At 41.5% G+C, this 24,457-nt stretch overlaps 1 protein-coding gene across 2 annotated transcripts in view; it reads right to left on the bottom strand.

Moving 5' to 3' along the window:
* The window catches only part of VPS13D (vacuolar protein sorting 13 homolog D), a 285,687-nt gene that overhangs the window by 175,230 nt on the left and 86,000 nt on the right, over nt 1-24,457 (bottom strand). For both annotated transcript variants that reach the window (XM_025382385.1, XM_025382394.1), the window contains exons 30-39: nt 23,399-23,611; nt 19,442-19,707; nt 18,147-18,280; nt 15,795-15,950; nt 13,827-14,037; nt 12,811-12,885; nt 7,977-8,183; nt 5,935-6,024; nt 2,962-3,102; nt 496-618 (exon numbers count right to left, since the gene is read on the bottom strand). In XM_025382385.1, coding sequence (XP_025238170.1) covers nt 496-618; nt 2,962-3,102; nt 5,935-6,024; nt 7,977-8,183; nt 12,811-12,885; nt 13,827-14,037; nt 15,795-15,950; nt 18,147-18,280; nt 19,442-19,707; nt 23,399-23,611 — 1,616 coding nt within the window. The remainder of the gene's footprint in view (nt 1-495; nt 619-2,961; nt 3,103-5,934; nt 6,025-7,976; nt 8,184-12,810; nt 12,886-13,826; nt 14,038-15,794; nt 15,951-18,146; nt 18,281-19,441; nt 19,708-23,398; nt 23,612-24,457) is intronic.

Below are 24,457 nucleotides of genomic sequence, written 5' to 3'. Positions count from 1 at the left end.
TCTTTTATAAACAGCACAGGGTTCCCTTTTTAACAACTTTTTCCACATGGGCTCCTGCTCACCCTCTTTTCAAGAATATGTCCAAACCCTCTCTCTCTAGATTTAGAAGACCATTTTAGATGCTTTTAAAAATCTGGTCAAAAAAATCCAATCAATTAGAAAATCAATGTTGTGCAGAGTAAAACACAAACCACAGCTGATCCTGATGCACTCTCAGGTGCACCAGTTCATGTGCATTATTACCAGGACTGAGGAATTACGTGTTGCAGATCTTTTCTCCCCCGCAAAGGTGGAATTACAGCCCACATTTATAAGTTCAGTAGTTCATGCCAGAAAACTGTCTCCTGCAAAGACTAAAACAGAACTATAGAAGACAGTCAGAATTTCCTGTAGGTTTTTCCACGCAGAATGACGGTTCCATGTGAATTTCTCAGTGAAGCATTGCTTTGTAGGTCAAAAATGATTTAGTTAAACATGTGTAGTGAAAACCCTTACTTTGTCCAAAACATGGAGGATCCACCGAAGAGCCCATCCAGTCTTCTGATTTAGTTGACTCTATTTCCTTGTCATCTTTACAGTAATCTGCCATCCACGATTCCTTGGTACTTACATACTGGTCTAGAAAGAATCCCCCAGAGATTTTAAGAGAAGTAAAAAAGATGGAAGGTTCAAGTCAAATAATTTCAATTCCACAAAACAAGCTTTTATTGAGTGTCTCATTACATGCCTGGCCTGCGCTAGATTCTGAGACAGTCTGTGCCCTGGAGAGCCTCACGCTCCGCTGAAAGAGGTTACCATGAACAGGCAACCATCGCCACAAAACTCTCTTCAAACCAATCTACACATTCAATACAATCCCCATCAAAATACCTATAGGGCATTTTGTGGAATTTTAAAAGCTGAATCTAAAATTTATATGGAGGCCGGGCGCGGTGGCTCATGCCTGTAATCTCAGCACTTTGGGAGGCTGAGGCGGGCGGATCACTTGAGTCCAGGAGTTCGAGACCAGCCTGGCCCACATAGCAAAACCCCATCTCTACTAAAAATACAAAAATTATGTGGGCGTGGTGGCATGAGCCTGTAATCCCGGCTACTCAGTAGGCTGAGGCAGGACAATTGCTTGAACCTGGGAGGTGGAGGTTACAGTGAGCCGAGATCATGCCACTGTACTCCAGAGGCTGAAATTCAGCAGACAATTCTCTACAGATAGTTTTACTTCTGTGAGAGAATTACAATGGGGATAGCAGGTTAACAAAAATAATTACAGTGCACCACACCTAGATGAAGATCTTTTATACTAATTAAGATGTTATACTTTTTGGAAGAAGAATTATTGGTTTCTGGTTTTCAATTACAACACTTGGCTACAGAAGTAATATTTATTTAAACACTAAGAGGTCACAGCAACGTTTCTGGCTTTCAGAACAGTATTCGGAATAAGGAATTGAAGGTGAAAAAACAAAACAAATTTTACCACTGACAAGAATGCCTTTTGGAAGATTTTTTGTTTGGCTGGTGTTTTTAGAGACAGGGTCTTGCTCCGTCTCCAAGGCTGGAGTACACTGGCACAATCATAGCTCACTGTAACCTTGAACTCCTGTGCTCAAGTGATCCTTCCACCTCAGCCTCCTGAGTAGCTGGGACTACAGATGCACGCCACTATGTCCAGCTAATTGTTTATTTTTGTAGAGACAAAGTCTCACAATGTTGCCCAGGCTGGTCTGGAACTTCTGGCCTCAAGTGAGCCTCCCATCTTGGCTTCCCAAAGACCTGGGATTACAAGCATGAGCCAATGTGCACAGCCAGAAGATATTCTTAAAGAGACATATACTGTGCTCATCAGAAATACCAATAAGAACCCTTTAGGTAAGTTCTTGTTTACTGCAGCTTTTCAAAAGATGACCACAAACTTTCTCTAACCTTCTAGAGTAAGAGATGTTGTGAGAAACAACGTAGGAGTCAAAACATTACAGTTTAGAGAGATCATAGGGTCAATTTACTATTTTCTAGGTGATATTAATAACCAGGCAAATTAGTAGATGAAATCTGATCATATAAAACAGTGGTTTTAAATTTGGGGGGGTCAACAAACTTATGGTCTCATTTCACAATACATTCTTTCCATCCTACTCTGACATGCATAAGGAAGTGGATATTCTAAAAGCCTCAATCCAACATACACACCAAAGAAAGTTCACAATTTGCAATAGTGTATGTTATTGCTCAAGGATGAAGCATCGTCATTCCAAAATCAGATCATGGAGATCAATAAATCAAACAATGAATGTGAGTTTTCACAGTGAAGGTATACACTACTTGATTGTATGATTATATCTGCTTTCCTTTTAGATGGCAGAAATACAAGAATAGAGCAGTTCTTATTCACAACATTGAATCCAGAGATGTACATTTCAGTGTCATATCACTGAAATGTACATATCATATCAAAGTACATATACATATCAGTACATTCATATCAAAGATACTTTTAGATAACACACCATTAACCTGGCAACCCTTAAGCAAGTCATTTTCAGAGTTAGTTCAAAATGATAATGGGAAACAACAAAGGCAATTTATTCTACTATAAAGATATGGTCAAAATCACACCTTTTAAGAATTATTCCGTGAACAGCTTAAGCAAAGTTCATCTAAACTCACTTCCAGGACATTTAATAAACTCTAGTGACCAAGCATTATGAGGAGAAAGTCCATCGTGGCCATTTGTGTTTCCCAAGTAACCTAAGTTCTTGCTTAACCACTGAGAGCATCCTTATGGGATGCCAACGCTGGAGAAACGGGTTGAGAAACAAGAGGCTATTAGGGTTGATCAGGAAAGCAGTCAGGATGAAGAAGTGATGCCTGGTACAGGCCCAAGTATGTGCTAAACTAGGATTAACAGTCTTCCAGACTCAGAGCTTAGATACAGAAAGGTATCATGAAAGACAACTTTCTACTCACCAATTAGCACAGAAGTGATATTGATATCCAAACGAGGTTTGGCCTTGGCTTCTAGCTTCAGTCGAGGAGGATGAAGACGACTAGCTGCCTGCTGTTGCCAGGATACAGAGCAAGGCCAAGGCTCAATAAATGGCTCCCAGCCTAAAAGAACACAGGAAATAAGACATCTGTTCAGCAGATATCAAGAGTTTATAGGGGAACACTGCTCGCAAATGTTCAGCAAGGACAAACTGGAGCTTAATAGCTTTCTACTTCCAATTCAATTCCACAACAAAAGCACCAACCACCTTCAGCTACAGGTCACCCTACAGATGTCTGCATTGTCCAGAGGACACAAGTGGAAGGGCATATATGTACTCCCACAATGGTCTTCCAGAGGTGGCAGGAAGGAGGGCAGGCACCCTATGTGCCCTCTTCCACTAAAGAACAGGCAGGATGTGTTGAGACACTCAAGACAGAAAAAGGAGTCTCAGACCAAGATTGGAAAAATAATAAAGTGTCTTAAATAGCTACTAAATTTGATTCTCCTGGTTACGGGACCAATACATTGGTTGAATAAACAGGTACGTACAAAGGCTCATTAACTTTTTCTTTTTCTTAAAATATGCACAAAGACTATATAAACAACATATACAATAATACCACAAACACTCATCTACTCACTCTCCAACTTAGGAAATAGAAAATTAAAGTCCCCAAGGGCCATTCCCTACTATCTCATTCCCCTCCTTCCTACCAACCCTCTCCCACCCAACTCCAGGTGACCATTCACTTGAATTTTTAGTTAATCATTTCCTTGCTCTTCTTTACAATTTTGCCAAGCATATATACCTTTCTTAAGAACCTATTAGACTGTCCTGTTTGTGATCTTTACATAAACTGAATCCCCATGTACATTCTTTTTCAAGTTTCTATTCTGGCTCACCAATACATCTTTGAGCATACTGTTGAGCATACTCCTACATCACATTGATGCATGTCACCGTGGTACACTGTTTTCACTACTGAATATTAACATGCATTATAATGAATATACAATTTATTTATCCATTCTACTTCTGAAAGACATTCACTTGATTGCAGTTTTATTGCTATTGGAATACTACTACAAGCAGCCTTATATACATCTGTAGTTCACACAGGCAAGACAGTCTCCACGGTACAGAGCTAGAAGCAACACATTGCTGGGTTGTTGGGTATGCTTACACTCAAATTTACCAGGGCATGCCAAACTGTTTTACAAAGTAGTAGTATTAATGTATAGTTCTAATAGCAGGGACTATGGCTTATATCTTCCAATAATTAGTAGTCTCCCACTTAATTTTTGCTAATTTCTTGGGTATGAAAAATGGTACATCACTGTGACTTAAAAGACTCAACTTTTCAAAGCCAGTTAACTTTTAGCAGATCTTTAAATAGACTCACACAATCAGCCATTGAACAAATCCAAACCAGTATGTAACACACAGTAGGTATATTAGTCTCCTTACACCATTTAATGACCTGAATGTATTCATACAACTTTAAAAGTAAGCAATATTTGTCCGAAGAAAACAAATCATTCTCAGAAAAATAGCTCCCACATGCAAGAGTTTCTCTCAGAAAGACTTGGGCCATTATTCTAAAGTGAAACATTTTGAACAATGAAGAAATAAGGGTGTTAGCATTAAGTGAATCTGTTACAAAGGGAAAATGTTAACTAACATAAAATTAAATGTGATAAATAGTCGAGAACACTCAGCAGCAGCACAACAAATCAAGGCTTTATTTCTTATTGAAATCAAAGGGAGCAGGCAGTCGGAGGTTTATACCTTGGACTGCCCAGCTCTACTCTGCTTACTCTGTCCATGCCTACTACCAATTCCGATGAGAGCTTCTTTCAGCTCTCTTAAGGCAAAAAAGTTTACTGCTCAAACCACTTGGCCCTAATATATTATGGCTTCTGAATTTCAACCTGTATAGGCTCTTACCTTGGTCTTTCAAATGGAAGGAAAGAAACCTGAAAATGCTTGCGGTATTATTGAGGTTTATGTCTCCCAAAAAACAGCCTGCTCTGATCAACAGTGGTTTGTTTGTTTTTGTTGTTTTTAAAGAGTAGGTAGGGCAGAATATACAGTGTCATCGACTCAGTAGATTCAAATAAAACAAACGAACCCAGTGGGGAGTGAGGGGACTTGAGGTTTAAAATGCTTGGCTGGGCACAGAGGCTCACGCCTGTAATCCCAGCACTTTGGGAGGCTGAGGCAGGTGGAACACCTGAGGTCAGGAGTTCGAGACTAGCCTGGCCAACCTGGTGAAACCCCGTCTCTACTAAAAATACAAAAAATTAGCTGGGCATGGTGGCAGGCGCCTGTAATCCCAGCTACTTGGGAGGCTGAGGCAGGGGAATCACTTGAACTCGTGAGGCAGAGGTTGCAGTGAGCCAAGATCACACCATTGCACTGCAGCCTGGGTGACAGAGTGAGACTCCACCTCAAAAAAAAAAAAAAAAAAAAAAAAAAAGTTTGTGGGCATAAATCTCCCTTGAAATTCAGCTACTCTCAGGGCCAAATAAATGATCCTTCACTATTGAGCAATGGCATATTCTAGAATAAGCCAAACTGCAGGATCAAAAAGAATTAGCTATAAAAACATCTTTTTTTAAAAATTTTTTTTTGAGACAGAGTCTTGCTCTGTCATGCAGGCTGGAGAGCAGTGGCGCGATCTCAACTCACTGCAACCTCCACCTCCCGAGTTCAAGTGATTCCCCCGCCTCAGCCAAAAATATCTTTTTAGTTGCAACAGATCAGATATGTTTTTAGCACAACAGAAAATCTTTATTTTCTGTGTTTATGCAGTCTACTTGCTTTTCATCTTTCCCTGTCCCACCCCACTCCTGCCCTTTCCTTCATGTAAAATTTATGTAGCAATAGGTCCAGGCAAACGTTTAAATTTGTTTTTTAAATCCCATGATAACATATGTTTTATACTGACCTGAAAGAGCACGGTTATAATAATCTCCAGAAAGAGTGAAGTGGGCATAGCCTTCAGGGCTAGTTCTTACACGCTGAAGAAAATTCAGACCTGCAATGAAAGCAAATGAAATGAAAGCTGCAATGAAAGCAGCGGCAGGGCAGGAGCAACCAAAACTGCCTTTTGCAGATAAATGACATTGAAGAAACGTTAGAGCTAATACTTGCGAAGGAGAGCACACAACATTCTGATATTTTGTTCATCATGTATTTTTTTGCATCAAGTTTTAAAAACATGGCACTGAAATATTATTTACCTCCATGGCTGAGTTTTTTGGCACCCTCTTAAACTCTGTGCCTGAGGCGAGTGCCTCACTTGCCTTCCCACAGTGCCAGTCCTGGCACCCAGGCATACCCAAAGCCTGTGGGAACATAAAAAATATATTTCTGGCCAGGTACAGTGGCTCACGCCTGTAATCACAGCACTTTGGGAGGCCAAGGTGGGCGGATCATGAGGTCAGGAGATTGAGACCATCCTGGCCAACATGGTGAAACCCCATCTCTACTACAAATACAAAAATTGGCCGGGCGTGGTAGCAGGGGCCTGTAATCCCAGGTATTTGGGAGGCTGAGGCAGGAGAATTGCTTGAACCCGGGAGGCGGAGGTTGCAGGGAGCCAAGATAGCACCACTGCACTCCAGCCTGGCAACAAAACGAGACTCTGTCTCAAAAAAAAAAAAAAAAAGATATTTCTACCTGAATAATGGGAAGACTGATTAGAGAAGTCATGCTCTGATAAATATTAGCTCAAAATTGTAAGATTGCCATAGAAAAATAAGAAATCAACTAATTAGTCTCTGCAGAAAAGATATTCATGGAAACAGTCAAAATTCCAGTTGTTACTTTTAACCAAGCAGCCCTGGTGGTGCCTTAGAAGCACAGGGAAAGGGCAAGCTCTGTAATGTGCAAGAGGCCAGATTCAAGCCCCAGAAGCAAACTTTACTTGAAGGAAGAAGAGGCTGGCAAGATCGAAACAATGGAAAGTTACTCAACAGAGCAGTGACATTTTCATTTACTCTCCTTAAAACCTCAACCTCGCAGGGCGCGGTGGCTCATGCCTGTAATCCCAGTACTTTGGGAGGCTGAGGCGGGCAGATCACCTGAGATCAGGAGTTCGAGACCAGCCTGACCAACATGGAGAAACCCTGTCTCTACTAAAAATACAAAATTAGTCGGCACGGTGGCGCATGCCTGTAATCCCAGCTACTTGGGGGGCTGAAGCTGAAGAATCTCTTGAACCCAGGAGGCAGAGGTTGTGGTGAGCCAGTTGCACCACCGCACTCCAGCCTGGGCAACAAGAACGAAACTCCGCCTCAAGAAAAGAGCTCAACCTCACACTGCTTGCAGTGATGCGCTTAAGGATAAAGCACTCCCACCAGAAGTGGTGGTGAACCACTGCAATCCTAGCCACTCGGGAAGCAGGAGAACTGCTTGAGCCCCCGAGTTTGAGACCAACCTTAGGCAACAAAGAAAGACTTCACCTTTGGGGGAAAAAAAAAAAAAAGGACAGAGTACTCCTACTTTGGTCCCCGCTCTAGCAAAGGACAGCTCACATATAGTGTTTTACCCCTCACACGGCCCGGTGGTGGAGATTCAGAAGTGCACTTTCTAGTAAGAGTCTTGTTTTTGATTTTCAAGAGATAATACAACAGAACTATTATTTTCTGAGCTTATCTGTTAAATGCCTAGCAGTATTCACTATCTTTAGATACATAAAAAGATAAGAAAAATGAAGAGATCAGGAATTATTTAGCTAGAGATGTTAACACAATGGAAATTTTATCAAAGACCATTCCTATTCCCAAGCTATAGGCTGAAGGTCACATATGGCAAATAAAAGTTGCTTTAAAATATACATAATGAAAAACATATGTAAAACTATTATCTAAATTTCACCCAAATGACTAAGTAGAGTATGAATAACATTAAAAAAAAAAGGCCCCAAATAATTCAGCAATGACTGAAAATATTCAAGATGAATCTGAAAAACAGGACGACACTCACGGGAAAAGGTGAGTTCAGCGAGAGGAACATCACAATCCATGCAGTCATCGATGAAACAGATGCACACACTCTCAGCTTTGATCTCCACGCCAGAGATCAATGGCGCTGCCACAGCCCCAGGGCCATCTCGGCTGGTGGAGGCCAAGGAAAGAGACTTCAGAGGTTCCGCATTCTTAAACAACCAACTTGCTGCCTTTTTCAATTGGCCTTCAAAGAAATTAAGAAGTGATCAGTTCTACCAGCTTCCACAGCTACCCTGGCCACTCACAGAGGAAACAGAGAAATAAAATTCTCTAGAGACCTACTGGGAAGCCAGGAGAGCCTTCATCCCAGTAGTATTCTTGGACTTAATAAAAAAAGGGGGGGGGGGNGTGATCAGTTCTACCAGCTTCCACAGCTACCCTGGCCACTCACAGAGGAAACAGAGAAATAAAATTCTCTAGAGACCTACTGGGAAGCCAGGAGAGCCTTCATCCCAGTAGTATTCTTGGACTTAATAAAAAAAGGGGGGGGGGGGGGGGGGGGGGGGGGGGGAAGGAATCCCAGCATAATAGTAATCCTGCTTTTAAGCAAACATTTTGTTGCACACCTTCCACTCAAATTTACCACACCTTTCATGATCTGGCCCAAAATGCCTCCAGGAAGCCAACCCTCTCTACCATGCCATCTGTTGAAGGAGAGGAGAGAAGAGGACAGTAGAGGATCCAGACACGGTGCCACTTGGTACCTAAGTACTTAATCTTCACTATGTAGTTTTGCAAATATATTGATGTGCTGCTTTGTAATTGTTCTCAAATATCTTACTTTGTGTATACTGTGCCTTCTCAACCAAACGCAAATGCCTTGAGAACACAGAGCAATGCGAGAACTGCATGTGTGTAATATGTAACCATTACTAATCACCTCTTGAATACAACCAGGTTGCTGAAGTCTCCCTCCTCCCAAAAAAGAAAAGAGAAGCAATGCCACCCCATACTTGTAAGTCACCAGAGGCCAGTACCAGGGACAGTGTAAGTAGCTGAGGGCATGGGCTCCAGAGCAAGATGGCCCGGCTTCAGGTCCTGTTCCGCCCTTACCAGTTGCTGGCTCTTGGGCAAGTTATTTGATCTCTTTGTGCCCTACAACCCCCACTTAAAAGGACTGACAGGAAGAGGGAAGAATGAGGACGTGGAAAGTTCTCAGAGTGAAGCCTGGCATGTAATAAACATTATCTGCTATTATCTACATTACAGATAAACATTAGTTGCTATTATCATATTCATTACTGATGGAATTAAGTTTTATCTACTAAAGAAATAAAAATTACCGGTCGGGTGCAGTGGCTCATGACTGTAATCCCAGCACTTTGGGAGGCCGAGGTGGACGGATCATGAGGTCAGGAGATCGAGACCATCCTGGCCAACATGGTGAAATCCCATCTCTACTAAAAATAGCAAAAATTATCTGGGCATGGTGGCATGTGCCTGTAATGCCAGCTACTCAGGAGAGTAGCTGAGGCAGGAGAATCGCTTGAACCCAGGAGGCAGAGGTTGCAGTGAGCCGAGATTGTGCCACTGCACCCCAGGCTGGCAACAGAGTGAGACTCCATCTCAAAAAAAAAAAAAAAAAAGGAATAAAAATTACCAAAGAGATGCTGGGCATGGTGGCTCACGCCTGTAATCCCAGCACCTTGGGAGGCCAAGGCGGGCAGATCACCTGAGGTCAGGAGTTCAAGACCAGCCTGGCTAACATGGTGAAACCCCGTTTCTAATAAAAATACAAAAAACTAGCCGGGCGTGGTGGCATGTGCCCGTAATCTCAGATACTCGGGAGGCTGAGACAGGAGAATCGCTCACACCCAGGAGGCGGAGGCTGCAGGGAGCCAAGATCGCACCATTGCACTCCAGCTTGGGCAACAAGAGCGAAACTCTGCCTCAAAAAAATAAATAAATAAATAAATAACCAAAAAGAGGCCGAGCACAGTGGCTAATGCCTATAATCCTAATGCTTTGGGAGGTTTAGGTGAGAAGATAACTTTAGGTCAGAAATTTGAGACCAGCCTGGGCAACATAGCAAGATCCCATCTCTACAAAAAAATCTAAAAATTAGCCAGTTATGGTGGCACATCCTGTAGTCCCAGCTACTCAGGAGAGTTAGGTGGAAGGATCATTTGAGCCTAAGAGTTTGTAGCTAGAGTGAGCCATGATCATCGCGCCACCACTACACTCCAGCCTGGGCAACAGAGCAAAACCCTGTATCTAAAATTAAAATAAAAAAAAAAAATTCCAAAAGGTTCTCAGAACTTTAATTAAAAAAATCAAAAAAAAAAAAAAAAGAGGTGCTCCAATTGTTAAAGAAAGAGTAAAAAGCACAGGAAAAGTAAACATTAAGAGGTATAAAATTAATTAAACCAAAAACTAATGATGACTGGGTAAAACAAAACCATGGAACACATGAGAACTAGGTCTACCTTCATTTTTTTCAGAATCCAAAAGGTAAGCTAATGTAAAAGAGTATGTCATGAAACAAGCCTTTTCACAAATAGATTGGCTGGAATTTAATCCAGATACAATTTTTTTAGAAAAAGATTTGTCAATTCAAGAGCCCCAAGAAAATTTTAAAAAATTAAAATTGAAAAATAAAAAAGAAAGAAGTCAAGTAAAGAGCCTGAAAAAATATATCTATACCTTTTGGTCTGGTATTTAAAATATAGATCTCTCTACCAAGGATACATTAAAAGGCATAGACAAAAGTTCACATCAAAAAATGTTTACTATATATGTGTGTATAATATTGAATGAGTAACAAGTGAAGAACGATTAAGTAAATTATACTACATCCTTAGAGTAAATGTAAAAAGATCACTGTTGATAAATAATTTCAATGACACGGGAAGATGCTGTTGCTATATTAAGTATATCATAACAAAATTACAATCATAATTCAATAAAATATTTTTAAAAGACTATAAAATTGTATTAGCAACAGAATCTATCAGTACATTAAAAATTTAATGTGTGCATGTGTGTGTGTTGGATATACTGTCCACAGTAGGTAGAGAAGTAGAAAGAGGCCGGGTGCAGTGGCTCACGCCTGTAATCCCAACACTTTGGGAGGCCGAGGCGGGCGGATCACAAGGTCAGGAGTTTGAGACCAGCCTGTTCAAAAAAGTGAAACCCCGTCTCTACTGAAAATACAAAAATTAGCTGGGTGTGATGGCGGGCACCTGTAATCCCAGTTACTTGGAAGACCGAGGTAGGAGTATCACTTGAACCTGGGAGGCAGAGGTTGCAGTGAGCCGAGATGGCGCCACCATACTCCAGCCTGGGCAACAGAGCGAGAGTCTGTCTCAAAAAAAAAAAAAAAAAGAGAGAAGTAGAAAGAGAGAAAGTACACCCAAGTGTAAAGACTGGAAAGGAGGCTGAGGCAGGAAAATTGCTTGAGCCCAGGAGCTGGAGGCTGCAGTGAGCTATGATTACAGCATAGCTATGATTGCATTCCAGCCTGGGCAACACAGTGAGACCCTGTCTCTTAAAAAAAGGGAGAAAAAAGATGGAAGGAAATGCAGCCTGCACTGTATTTCTCTTTTTGAAGAGAAAGGGAAACATAGAGACAGAAAGCAAGTGAGATGGAGTAGAAAGAACACAGATTTAGGAGGCAGGTAGACCTGGCTTTAAGCCCATCGTAGGGGACTAAAATGTGACCTCAAACAAGTTTACTTAAGCAGTTCCAGTCTGAGCTGGTTTCCTCATTTCAAGTGGGAATAATAATGTCTGCCTCCAAGGGCTATGAAGAGGATGCAACAAGACAACACAAAGATAGGCATACAGGACCTCAATAAATGGTCATAATTATCAGTATCACCACCATTAGTATGACCACTAGTAACAGTGGCTAACATTTATAGAGCACTTACTATGTGCTAGCACTTTCTTAGTGCTTTGCATATAGTAATTTACTTACATCAAATCTCTGAGGGAGGCAGCCTCTTATCTTCTTTCCACAGATAAGGAAGCACTGGTTCACAGAGGTCAAAGCCACTTCCCGAAGTCATTAATAAGTAGTGGCAGAGAATAAGGATCTGAACCCAGTCAGTCAGCTCCAGAGCCGTTTATTTTTTTGAGACAGTCTCACTCTGTTGCCTAGGCTGTAGTGCAGGGGCATGATCTTGGCTCACTGTAACCTTCGCCTCCCCGGTTCAAGCGATTCTCCTGCCTCAGCCTCCTGAGTAGCTGGGACTACAGGTGTGCACCACCATGCGCAGCTAATTTCTTTTTTTTTTGTACTTTTGGTAAAGACAGGGTTTCACCATATTGGCCAGATTGGTTTCAAACTCCTGACCTCAGGCGATCCGTCTGCCTCTGCCTCCCAGAGTGCTGGGATTATATGCATGAGCCACTGCATCCGGCCTCAGAGCCCAAATTCTTATCCACTATAAAAGACTGCTGCCTGTCATCCCAGCACTTTGGCAGGCCAAGGTGGGCGGATCACTTGAGGTCAGAAGTTCGAGACCAGTCTGGCTAACATGGTGAAACCCCATCTCTACTAAAAATACAAAAATTACCTAGGTGTGGTGGTGCATGCCTATAACCCCAGGTCCTCAGGAGGCTGAGGCAGGAGAATGGCTTGAACTGGGTAGGCAGAGGCTGCAGTGAGCTGAGATGACACCACTGCACTCCAGCCTGGGCGACGTCATTATTACTGACCTAAGATGATATGCAGTCCAGAGAAAACACATAAAGGGTCCTCCAAACACACTCAGTTCTCTAAGTCGCCTTGTGGCAGCAAGAGAGGAAATGGGAAGGAAGCATATCATCAAGATAAACAATGGGTAACAGAATCCTGTTCAAATTACCTTGACACGCCAAAAGAGCTTTGCGACAATCATCCATGCTGAATCCCAGCTCCTGCAGCCTAGCCAGCTGTAACTCTAGGAAACAAATAGCATATAATTTTCATAAATAATTTTATGTAAATTAATCTACAAACTAATTTTAGAAAAAAAGAAAAGAAATTCAAAAACCTGTGACTAAAACATTTCATTTTGCTAAGCAAAACTGGACTCCTAATTGGAGAGTTCAATCAAGTGTACCCTGAAATCTTTGAGTCTTTTCCTCATATTGACTGTGTTTTTAAAGTGATGTCCTTGCCAGGAATTGGGGGGAAAGGTCTATTTCCCATCTGGCCCCTTCATTCTGCCATCTGGCCCCTACATTTTCCCCTGTAAACAGCTTAAAATTAGGGGTGGGCACAGTGGCTCACACCTGTAATCCCAACACTTTGGGAGGCTAAGGTAGGGGGACTACTTGAGATCAGGAACTCAAGACCAGCCTGGGAAAAATAGCAAGACCCCGTCTCTACAAAAAAATATTAAAAATTAGTGAGGCATGGTGGCACACACCTGTAGTCCCTCCCAGCTACTCAGGAGGCTGAGGAGGGAAGATAGCTTGGGCCCAGGAGTTTGAGGCTGCAATGAGCTATGATCACACCACTGCTCTCCAACCTGGGTGACAGAGCAAGACCCTGTCTCAAAATAAACCAATAAATTAATAATAAAAGTTTAAAAATAAAACTTAGTGTTACTCATATAACTTCAGAGGAGAACTCTCAAAGCTTAAAACTCAACTTTGGCATTATCCAGGTAACTCTGGAAAAAACTGAAAGAGGAAAAATAGTGGTGTAGTTGGTTAGGGATGTCTTGTTGGTTTTTAAATTTTAAAAAATGAGAGAGTCATACTTAGGACTTACAGTTATACTTAATGACACACAATTAAACTATGAACAATTTAATTGTGCAAAAGAAAATTTTAAGAGTCAAAAAGAAGAAGCGTAATTAGCAAGACTGAGTGGGTTTTATAGTTAAACACCTACCCAAGACAGGATCTAACGTGTGTCTTGTCCCTTCTCTGATTTCCTCTCCAACGCGAGATGCACCTGGAAGGTAACTTTCAACAGAGTCTGACGCCAGGGCCACTGAGTCTGGCACTGCAGCATTAGCTTGCTCTGGGATGGATTTTGCAATGGCAAGAAACAGCTGAACATCATTATAGGAAAGTCTGATATCCAGGGCTTGTAACTGAATCTAACAAAATGTAAAAAAGGTAGCAATTTTTTTACAGCTGCAGTGGTTTTGCATCCATATCACTTACAGATGTAATTCCTATTTCAAGTTCTAAAAGTCCAACAGATACTGCACCAAATTTCTCATTTAAAAGATTGCAAAGATCTTGAAATTAAGCACTAATAACCATAAGGTAATATGTCTCAACTATGAGGTCAAATGGTCACAAAACTGCACCACGTAAAAAATACTAAGCTAGGATAATTACTAGAGCAATTAGTATTTCAGCAGGATGATTTTCATACAAGTATATTAATCATTAAAGCAGAGGACCAAAGATGGCTCTGGGGGAGAAAGGAGCACCTATCAGCAACATTTCTCAATCCCTTTTGCATGGATCTATTTAATTTTTTAAATCTCTCAAACAAAATGACCAACCAACAAAATTTATCTCTTCTTTATTCAAACATAGCTTAAATGAGTCAAGTTTGCCACTACTTCCTGAAATCCAGTCTTACTGAGAAATGAACAGTACAGCTACCTCTGGTACAGGCAGTGCAGACACCAAAACCAGACTAGTGCACAAATGAGCACTCTGGATGGCTGTCTCAATGTCTGAAAATGGTGTTTTATTAACTAATTTTTTTTTTTCCGGGAGGAAAAAAAAAGACCGGCCGGGCATGGTGGCTCACGCCTGTAATCCCAGCACTTTGGGAGGCCAAGGTGGGCAGATTCTGAGGTCAGGAGATCGAGACCATCCTGGCTAACAAGGTGAAACTCCGTCTCTACTAAAAATACAAAAAATTAGTCAGGCATGGTGGCGGGCACCTGTAGTCCCAGCTACTTGGGAGGCTGAGGCAGGAGAATGGCGTGAACCCAGGAGGTGGAGCTTGCAGTGAGCCGAGATCGCACCACTGCACTACAGCCTGGGCGACACAGCGAGGCTCCATCTCAAAAAACTAAATAAATAAATACATAAATATCAGAATGGCTTTTCTTTTTTAACCTCCTATGGTTCAAATGGATTAATTATCTCCATTCAACCAAGGAAATCAAATGCCCAATTCTCAAGCCTGCCTTCCCTTGCTTCACCTTGGATCCTCCTTACTTCCCTACATAGTTCTTTGCTCTAGTTAGACCGTCCTGCTTCCACTCAATTTAGGTTATTCATTTGGAATGCTCTCCCTCCTCCTCTCTGATTATCTACATCCTACCCTTCCTCCCAAATCCACCTTACGTGGAGTCTCACTCAAGATTCCTACCTATGCTGAGTTCTGCTTTCTATAAGCTTCTATATTCTACAAGACAACTCAGGACTTTTATCCTCCCCAAGACTGTAGGATCTTCTAGGACAGAAACAATGTCATATTTATTCTGTATGTGCTAAAATAACTAAGAGGTTGTTGGGGCCAGGTGCGGTGGCTCACACCTGTAATCCCAGCACTTTGGGAGGCCGACGCGGGCAGATCACGAGGACAGGAGATAGAGACCATCCTGGCTAACACGGTGAAACCCCGTCTCTACTAAAAATACAAAAAATTAGCCAGGCGTGGTGGCGGGTGCCTGTAGTCCCAGTTACTCAGGAGGCTGAGGCAGGAGAATGGCGTGAACCTGCAGTGAGCCGAGATTGCGCCACTGCACTCCAGCCCGGGCGACAGAGCGACACTCCATCTCAAAAACAAAAAAAAGAGGTTGTTGGGCTCAGAGTAAGTAAGTACGCCTGCATAGGAAACTGTTTGAGAGCGTATCAACATATTACACAGATTTTGCATCATTACCTCCAGGACAGGTGGGAAATCTTCACTATTGAATGCATCCATCAATCCTGAACTATTTTGATAAGAAGAATTCCCCACCAACTCCACTTGAATTTGTACAGGATCCACAATTGAAAGAGCTGTATCTTGCTCATTCCCCAGTCGGCATGAAAACACCTAGAGAATGAAATGCAATATGGCGAGAATTAATGTCTGATTGAGGAAGGGTCCAACTATCAGCACAAAGAGGCTAACTCAGAAGCCATCGGCCATGTGTTATCCCAAGACCTGTAACAACTGCTGAAACAAATACTGTGAAGAGTGAGGCCCCCCACCACTGCCGAGAGCACAGGCAGTGGTTCACCCAGAGGAAAAGGCAGTTTAGCAATACATCCCAAAAGCCTTACGAATCTCACACCCTTTGATCCAATAATCCTACTTCTCTCTAGAAACAAAAAAAAAAAAAAAAAAAAAAAAAGATTCACTAAACCATTATTTAATAGTTAAAAAAAATTAAGAGCAGCCAAGGTTATATCGTATCTACTCAATGGAGTATTTGCAGCCATTTAAAAAATGACAAAAAAGACCACACAGATTGTAAGAAGACAGTTACAACACAGACTGTGTGAAAATACAACCCAAAATAATGTTACTCCCCGACTTCAAGGAAAGAAACACACCAAAATGTCCACAGAAATCATATACGATTTTTCATAGGTTATTTCCCCTCCCCATGATATTTTCATAATTAAAAATAAATACATTATTAAAGCTGGATGATAGGTACATATGGAGTTCATGATATTATTCTGTTTACTTTGTATATATTTGAAAATGTTCTATAATAAAAGGTTAAAAAATAAATACATTCATTGGGAGAGAGAAAGAAGGGAGAGAGGGAGAAAGGACTCCAATTCTAGGACCAAATTATTTTGCATGAGCACAGAGGAAAGAAAACAGCCATCACTTGGGTCCTTCTTACCCCTTCACCCCCTCCACCACCTTTCTGGGGCACACCCTAGTGCTGTTGAAAAACATGTGACACCAAGGTCCTTTGCCATATTCAAAATTCAAAATTCATAAGCTATAAATTCTCCCCCAATGATTTATCAAGCTGGTCTTAAAATTCAGACCCAATTGTGCTGTCTAAAAGGCAGGACTGAAAGGAGTTTCCAGCGATCTCAAATATTTTGCCATGTAGTTGTCCTAAGACTTTAGAGCAGAAAAGTTTCATTTTCCTTTTTCCTTCAGGGGTTTCTGCTACACAAAACCCAATTGTACCTGACAGTTCATTAATCAATCACCAAGATTCTCCATTCAAAGCTAGTATTGTGGTGGCTTGGAAGGCAGATGAATTGCAATTTCATGATCAACTCACATCACACCAGTATGCAAATCCTTCCTCTCAAACGGAGGTTTCTTTACAAGAGAGAAACAAGCGGTCAAGAAGTAGAGTCCCTACAGGCCTTATTCCACTGTTTGTCTCAAAACCATAAACCACATACTCCTAACAGTGAAAATAAGTTTTATTCGTTCAAACTTTGAGCAATACCACTGGAAAGAAAAGAGCATGAAAAGTCTAATCATAAAGCAAAAGGAACCCTGACCAATATGCTAACAGTATGGCATGGGGAATGTGAGCTGACATGAGTCAAGTACAAACATCTGACAGAAACAAGAACTTGCCACGGTTCCCCTTCTGTCTCCACACCACATGGCTTAACAAGAGACAAAGCACTTTTGGCCTAATATTGCATAATGGCATTTTCGAGCTACAAAGGCCGCTCCAGCACAAATTATCTTCTTCATGAGATGACATGAGAGCCTAAAGCACCACTATTATCCATGCGCTCCTTTCAGCCAGGCAGGACTCTGCAGAGCTGCCCTTTTATAGATCAGGTATTCCTGAAAGGATAACATATAAGATCCTTAGCACTTTGTATAAATAGGTTTCCCTTCCCAAAGCCCTAGCTCTTCACAGGGCTGCACTCCAGGTGAGGAGGGGGATGCAGGGGAAATGAGATCCACAGCCTCACCTTCATGCATGAGGTCTGCAGAACGAGAGGGCACGACAAGGGGCCTCACAGGGCAGTGGGGACTGAAGAAGTCTCCTTGAACTTCTTGAGGAAGAAAGGGTGTAAGAGAAAGAGGCAACTGCCCTCTGCATATTTATAGCCTAACACAGGGAGACTGAATTCATGCATTAAAATAGCCAGGGAGATTTGGGGAGAAAACAAACAGGAGAAGAGGGCAAGGGTCTTCCAATTCCATGAATTACTTCCCCTAATGAAAGTTTAAGAGGTAAAATTATCTTCCAGATGCTTTTCTCGTGAGCCAACATGCAGTGCTGTGATCAACACATAGACTTCTTACCTCGATGCCAAACAAACTTCCTGAAAAGGGACGATCAACAAACCGGGGCTTATAGGTGAGCACTGTGGTGCCTTTCAGAATAATGGCACTGGTGTCAAAGCAGGACACATCTTCAACGACCACAAACTCCGTGCCTGGAAAGGACAACATTGTCAATCAAGCCAGAGCTGGGAAGCTGGAAAACACCAGAGGCTGTTGCAAACGAGGCAGCCCATTTCCACCAGGCTACAACATGAACCAGTAAGATTTGTTCTGCAAAATGTCTGCTGACATTTACTAACACCGTCATCCTGAACCAATATTCTGCATCTGGCCATGTGCAGCTAAGCCAACAGAGCCCTGCAGCAGCAGGAAAGACTGGGATGTGATTTCTCTCTTTAGAATATTTCTAAACTAGATAGAGAAACTGCACCCCAGTCCTCCTGGGAGGCCTAGGAGATATTCAGCAGTTCACAAAATCATCCTTTCTCTAAGTGATGACCTGATTGAAAATTCCAGGAAGAAGACTCAGGTACTAATGTTGGCCAGGCACTATGTATCTAAGTAGCTATTTACAAGGTTGTTTACAAAGAACGTAGACCAATTTAATGTCGAGATTTTTGAAATCGGTAAGTTTTCAAGTTATTTGTATATATTTAATAGTAAATTCACTCTGCTTTACACTGTATTTTTATCAAAAACCATATATAGATGAAGCTTTTGTAACTGAACTCATGTAAAACGCATTGTGCTAGCCAGCTTCATCAGAATCATTGAGAAGCAGGTACAGGTATCAGAAACGTAACAATAAATACACAAATACATACAGATACACTAGATGAGTTCGCTAGTCAACAAAAGCCATCGTAAATCCATCTATACAAAGAAAAACATTCTTTTTGTAATGAAAATAAAAATCCCCCCACTTACTTATCTTCAAAACTGAGGTTTTCACATACTAAACTTGCCTAAACTCCACAAACCACATCTGCTAGGGCCCTAAAGATCAAACAGCAAATTGAAGACAGACCGTACACTGGGAAAAAAAAGACCGCTGCCAGGCGGGTGCTCGGGCCAGGCATAAGCACTAGGCAGGCAGGGGGCAGGGACAAGCAACCCCACAGCCTTCAGTGGGCGAGGCAGCTCCCACCTGAAAATAGAGGCCAAGACCTCTGATGCTTTCAGGTCTGTAAAAGAGGCAAATGTGTAAGTGCTCATGTGAAAAATGGGAGGCAAAAGAGAAATCATCCTGTAACACAGATACTGAGTCTAACATCCAAACTAAGCACCAATGAATCACACCGACATATAATCACCTGTTACATTGACCTTGACCTCCAGGTGCCTTTCATTGGACACAGGAAGGGAAGACCGCTTGGTAACTACTCCACTCTTCACAGTTTTGGGAACTATAGCAGATTCGCTGCTAGAGTTATGGTGGCGAGAAGGAGTAACGTGATTTTGTTTCTTAATATCACTGGGAGTGTGGAGAAAATCATGGACTAACAGTAGCCAGTCAAATATGAGAAACACACGGAGATTGTTGAGAACTACTGTAAAGCAGGAGGAATCCTTGGTAGATCTATAAAAAGAAGACAGGAGAAACTAAATAGGAAAAAAGAAACATGGTATTTCAATAACCTGCAAATGTACTGCTTGGTTTTGGCAGGTGGTATTCCAGTATTTTCTAAACTGTCTGCTTAGAGTATCAGTAAACTTTGAACAATGGTTGAATAACACTTTCAGTGTATTACTGGTTTAATAACACATTCAGTGTAATAAGTTAATCATATTTTTAAACAAGGAACATTTTATAAGAAAGCAGCATAGATAGCATAGCTCAGAGGTTCTCAATCAGATGGTTTTGCTCCCCTGAAGACATTATTTCTTTTTTTTTTTTTTCCAGAGACAGGGTCACACTCTGTTATCCAGACTGGAATTCAGTGGCACAATCATAGCTCACTGTAACTTGAAACTCCTGGGATCAAGTGATCCTCCCGCCTCAGCCTCCCAAAGTGCTAGGATTACAGGTGTGGGCCACTGCACCTGGCCCTTGGAGACATTTCTTATTCACATTTTAATTGCAATTGCAACTAGAGGGGGTTGTTATTAGTATGTAGTATAGGTAGAGGCCAGGGATGCTGTTAACTATCCCACAATGTACAGGACAGCCCCATAATAAGGAATTATCTGACCTAAAACGTCAATAGTGCTAAGGTCAAGAAACTCTGGCATGGTAAAGAGCACAGGCTTTGAAGTCAGAGACGCAGACTTAAATACTGCCATTTACGAGCTGTGTTATCTTAAGAAAGTCACCTACCTTCGCTCAGCCCGTCTTCCCACTTATAAAATGAAGAATATTAATATGATAAGAAATAAAGCACCAAGCACATAGCAGATATTTGATAAATGTCACTTTCTTTCCCTATGGGCTATTTCAAGAAGATCAATGAGGCACTCCTTCTTCGACATCTAGGATCACTTCTTTATAAATAATACCAAGTTTATACACACTAGTACTAGATTGTTTCTCTAGCTGAAACTGACCAGACGGCCCAGATCTTTTGGCCAGAGGAGAACAAGTAAGATGACATTTACCAGGGATAAATGTCCCCTAAGCAACCTAGAGGTAGAGTTGGGGTGGGGGCCGGGGGACAAGTTGCCATTACTCCAAAGTCTATTTTTGAAGTGAAAACCCAAGGGGGACTCTCAGGCCTGACCTCAAACCATGATGCAGGCCCGGCCTACTAATGGATAGGCCTCAGATGAGCAGGACAAGAGAAACAGGGGCTGGAGCACTTCAATGGGGTTTTCTGGGTTGAACTTGGTTCCGTAAGCCTAAAAGAGACTCTAGGGTTCTAGCTACTACATGTACCTGGTTCCCTGCCCTAAAAGGTACTCCTATTTGGGAAAACCTAACTTGGAAATATTTCTAAGGCTGGTTTCTCTGCTCTCCCATTTCTCCTAAACCTGGCTCACTGCCTCCAGTAAAAGGGCATCATGATGCATGGCTCCTTCTTACAGACACAGCATTTTTCACAGAAACACTCTACTCTTTTGTAACAGAGAAAAAATGTTGCCCTCAGTAAAATGTTTCCACCCCATTTTGAACACAGATTGTCAGAGTTCTGTATTTAACTGGAAAGTCACAGTGTGTTGGATCCCTTTTCTGGAAAATATTTCAAGCCTTTAAACACTGTGAAGTGATTTATATTTGACACACAAGATCCCAACAGAAGAGTAATTCTTCAGACACGAAAGGCGTTCAAAAATTCCCATCAAAAGAACATTTCACTCCTCTCGCTAACAATAGTATTTCTGTTAGTAAGAGCCAAGGTAAGGCTTTATTATTTGACTCCAATAAATTATGCACCTATAATACATAAATATTTCCAGGCCCCCTGTATATTAAAAATATGGTAAGAAGGAGACAACTACCTGATAGTCTAGGAAGCCAGATTAATAATAATAAAGTAAACTCAAAAATAAATGTTTCCTGGCTGGGTGTGGTGGCTCACACTTGTAATCCCAGCACTTTGGGAGGCCAAGGCAGGCAGATCACAAGGTCAGGAGTTTGACAGCCGCCTGGCCAATATGGTAAAATCCCGTTTCTACTAAAAATACAAAAACTAGCCAGGCATGGTGGCAGGCGCCTGTAGTCCCAGCTACTCAGGAGGCTGAGGCAGGAGAATGGCGTGAACCTGGGAGGCGGAGGTTGCAGTGAGCGGAGATCGTGCCACTGCACTCCAGCCTGGGCAACAGAGTGAGACTACGTCTCAAAAAAAAACAAAAAAAAAGAAATGTTTCTCCAGATGGACCAAACAGATGCCAGCCTCTTGTTCAAAGTTCCACCAAATGAACTGCAAAATGCAACCATCTTATCACATGACTGCAATCAGCCCAATGACGAGAAACCTGTTGGAAACGTCATTGGCTTTAACATCACAGACCCAGGTTTGACCTCTGATTTCCTGACCTACTAGCTGTGTGACCTTAGAAGAGTGAACTAACCCTTCTCCAAGTTTCTAACTTGGAAACTGCAAAATGAAGAAGTCACCCCCTTTGCAGACTTGTCAGGATTTCACTAAGCGTAGCTAAAGTGCCTGGCTCATGGCAAGGCCCAATAAGAGGCAATCAGGATTCCTACTCCTGAATTTTTTAAAGTTCGTACAAAAGTATAAATGTCTACTCTGCTAGACTTCCTACAGGCATATGAAGAAATCATGACCTCTCTCGAAAAACGAAACACAACCTAAACCCTGGGGAATTCTGAACAGCACACTGAAATGTCAGGCACACAGAAACATGTAAGAATAATCCGGATGACTTTTTGTTCTGCTTTTTGCTTAACCACAAAGTTTTTCACAATCTTTTTACTTAGTGGTTTATACTTAACAACATGTCTGATGACATGAAGCACGAACAGAAGGGAAAGTCTCCTTTTTGGGTTTTCATTGAAAGACTTCTTTAGATCAGGCTTAATTTTTCAGTTTTAAGGTCTATGTTCAGCCATAACATCAGCAAATGGTGTATCATAAAATAACACGTTATATCAGCAATAACAATGACAGCTGCCAACTGTGCCAAGCAATATGCCAGAATTACTTTAATTATTACCTCTACCCCATGTGGTGGGTAGAGGTAATTTTCTATTTTATGTAAGAGGAAGTTGAGGCTCAAAGGGGCTAAACAACTTGTCTGAAGACACATAGCTAGACAGTGAGAGAGCAAGGTTTTCAGCCCAGATCTGTCTGATTCCAAAATATATGTTCTTTCCATATACAACACTGCCTCCCATAATACCAGAAAGAAAAAATATAACCTAATTCAAAACGGTAAAAACTATGTATACATGGATAATGAGTCAGTAAGACTGGAATAAACGGGTAATTCAAGTCAAGCCCACCTTCCCTTCCATTATTTGTAAAGACCAAAAGTCTTTTTACTTTTTTCCTTAAACCAGCATAATTTCTTCCTTCTCCAAGACATTTTACAAATTAAAATAGTCTATAGTTTACAAGGAGATTGATTTTAAGGCTCAATTCTGAACTACTTTATTTTTAAAGGCAACAGAGACATCTTTTGGCCAATAAATGAAACTGCAAGATTATAGGAATAATACGTTACTATACAGTACACTGCACTGATTAAGCCATTATCTGTTTATCTTTCTAGCGATTCCTTGGTTTTTTGATGTTCTAAAGCCAAAAAAGACTTGACCCAAAAGGGAATGTCTCCATAGAGAAAGGCAGAGAAGGGTCTGGACCTGCTACCTGAAATGTAGCTCAATCTGAATGGATCCTTGGGTGGTGCTGCTGTTCTTAGCAGGCTGAAAGATACAGCTGAACACGTTCGTCATGCCAGGGCTCGTCTTCTGCCCAGCATAACGGGTGTCAAAAGCCATCATGGAATGGGAAACCAAGTTAATGGACTTGGTTTGGTTAGAGAAACTTTCATAGAGCAGTTTACATTTCTTGAAGTCAAATCTAAAAAAGAGAAAAGAAAGCAGGCAAAATGTGAGACACAACTCTTCCATTTTACAAAAGTGTGTAGTTCAAGATAACAAAAGCAGAATCAAAAATAGATCTAAGTCCCAGAAGGAGAATAACCTTCATTCTGAGTTTTTTTGGTTGATTTTGTTAATAGACTCCTTGAAATGGAGTTAGTGTCACTGTGCCTTGGATCTTACTTTTCCAGTTCCAAAAAGATGATCTTGCTCATAGGAAACGCGTGAGAAGTAACAATACTACATGTTTAACATATTCTTGATCTGTTATCATTCCCACGACCCACCAGAAGTCTAAGAAGTCTGTATATTCCCAAAGAATGTCAAGGGTCCCTCGGGCCTTCATCTGTCAGCTTCTAGCTTGCCTGCATGTTTCACTCTCCAGTGTCTGTCCAACTGTTTATGTAAAACTGTTATAGTGTACTGGGAACAAATAATGCTCTTTACATGGAGAATAATTAAACTAATCTACCAAGAGGAAATGCATTTGGAACCATCTTTTTTTATAACAGAGAAAGCTGCAATGAGGAATTCGTAATTACTCAGTACCATTATGACAATACATGCAGAATTATTCCATATTGAGAAAAACTAAGGGCATAGCCAATCATCACAAAAAATTGCTGGGTGAGGTGGTTCACGCCTGTAGTCCCGCTTTCTTGTGGGGGCTGAGGTGGGAGGATCACTTGAGCCAGGGATGTGGAGGTTGCAGTGAGCCGAGATGGCACCACTGCAGTCCAGCCTGGGCAACAGAGAGAGATTCTGTCTCAAAAAAAAATAAAAAAGAAAAAGAAAAGAAAAGGAAAGAATAAAATTGCTGGCTCAC

The sequence above is a fragment of the Theropithecus gelada genome, chromosome 1 (assembly GCF_003255815.1).
Source record: "Theropithecus gelada isolate Dixy chromosome 1, Tgel_1.0, whole genome shotgun sequence".
Lineage (NCBI taxonomy): Eukaryota > Metazoa > Chordata > Mammalia > Primates > Cercopithecidae > Theropithecus > Theropithecus gelada.
The sequence above is the reverse complement of the archived record's forward strand: the minus strand, read 5'-3'. Positions and strand labels throughout refer to the sequence as shown.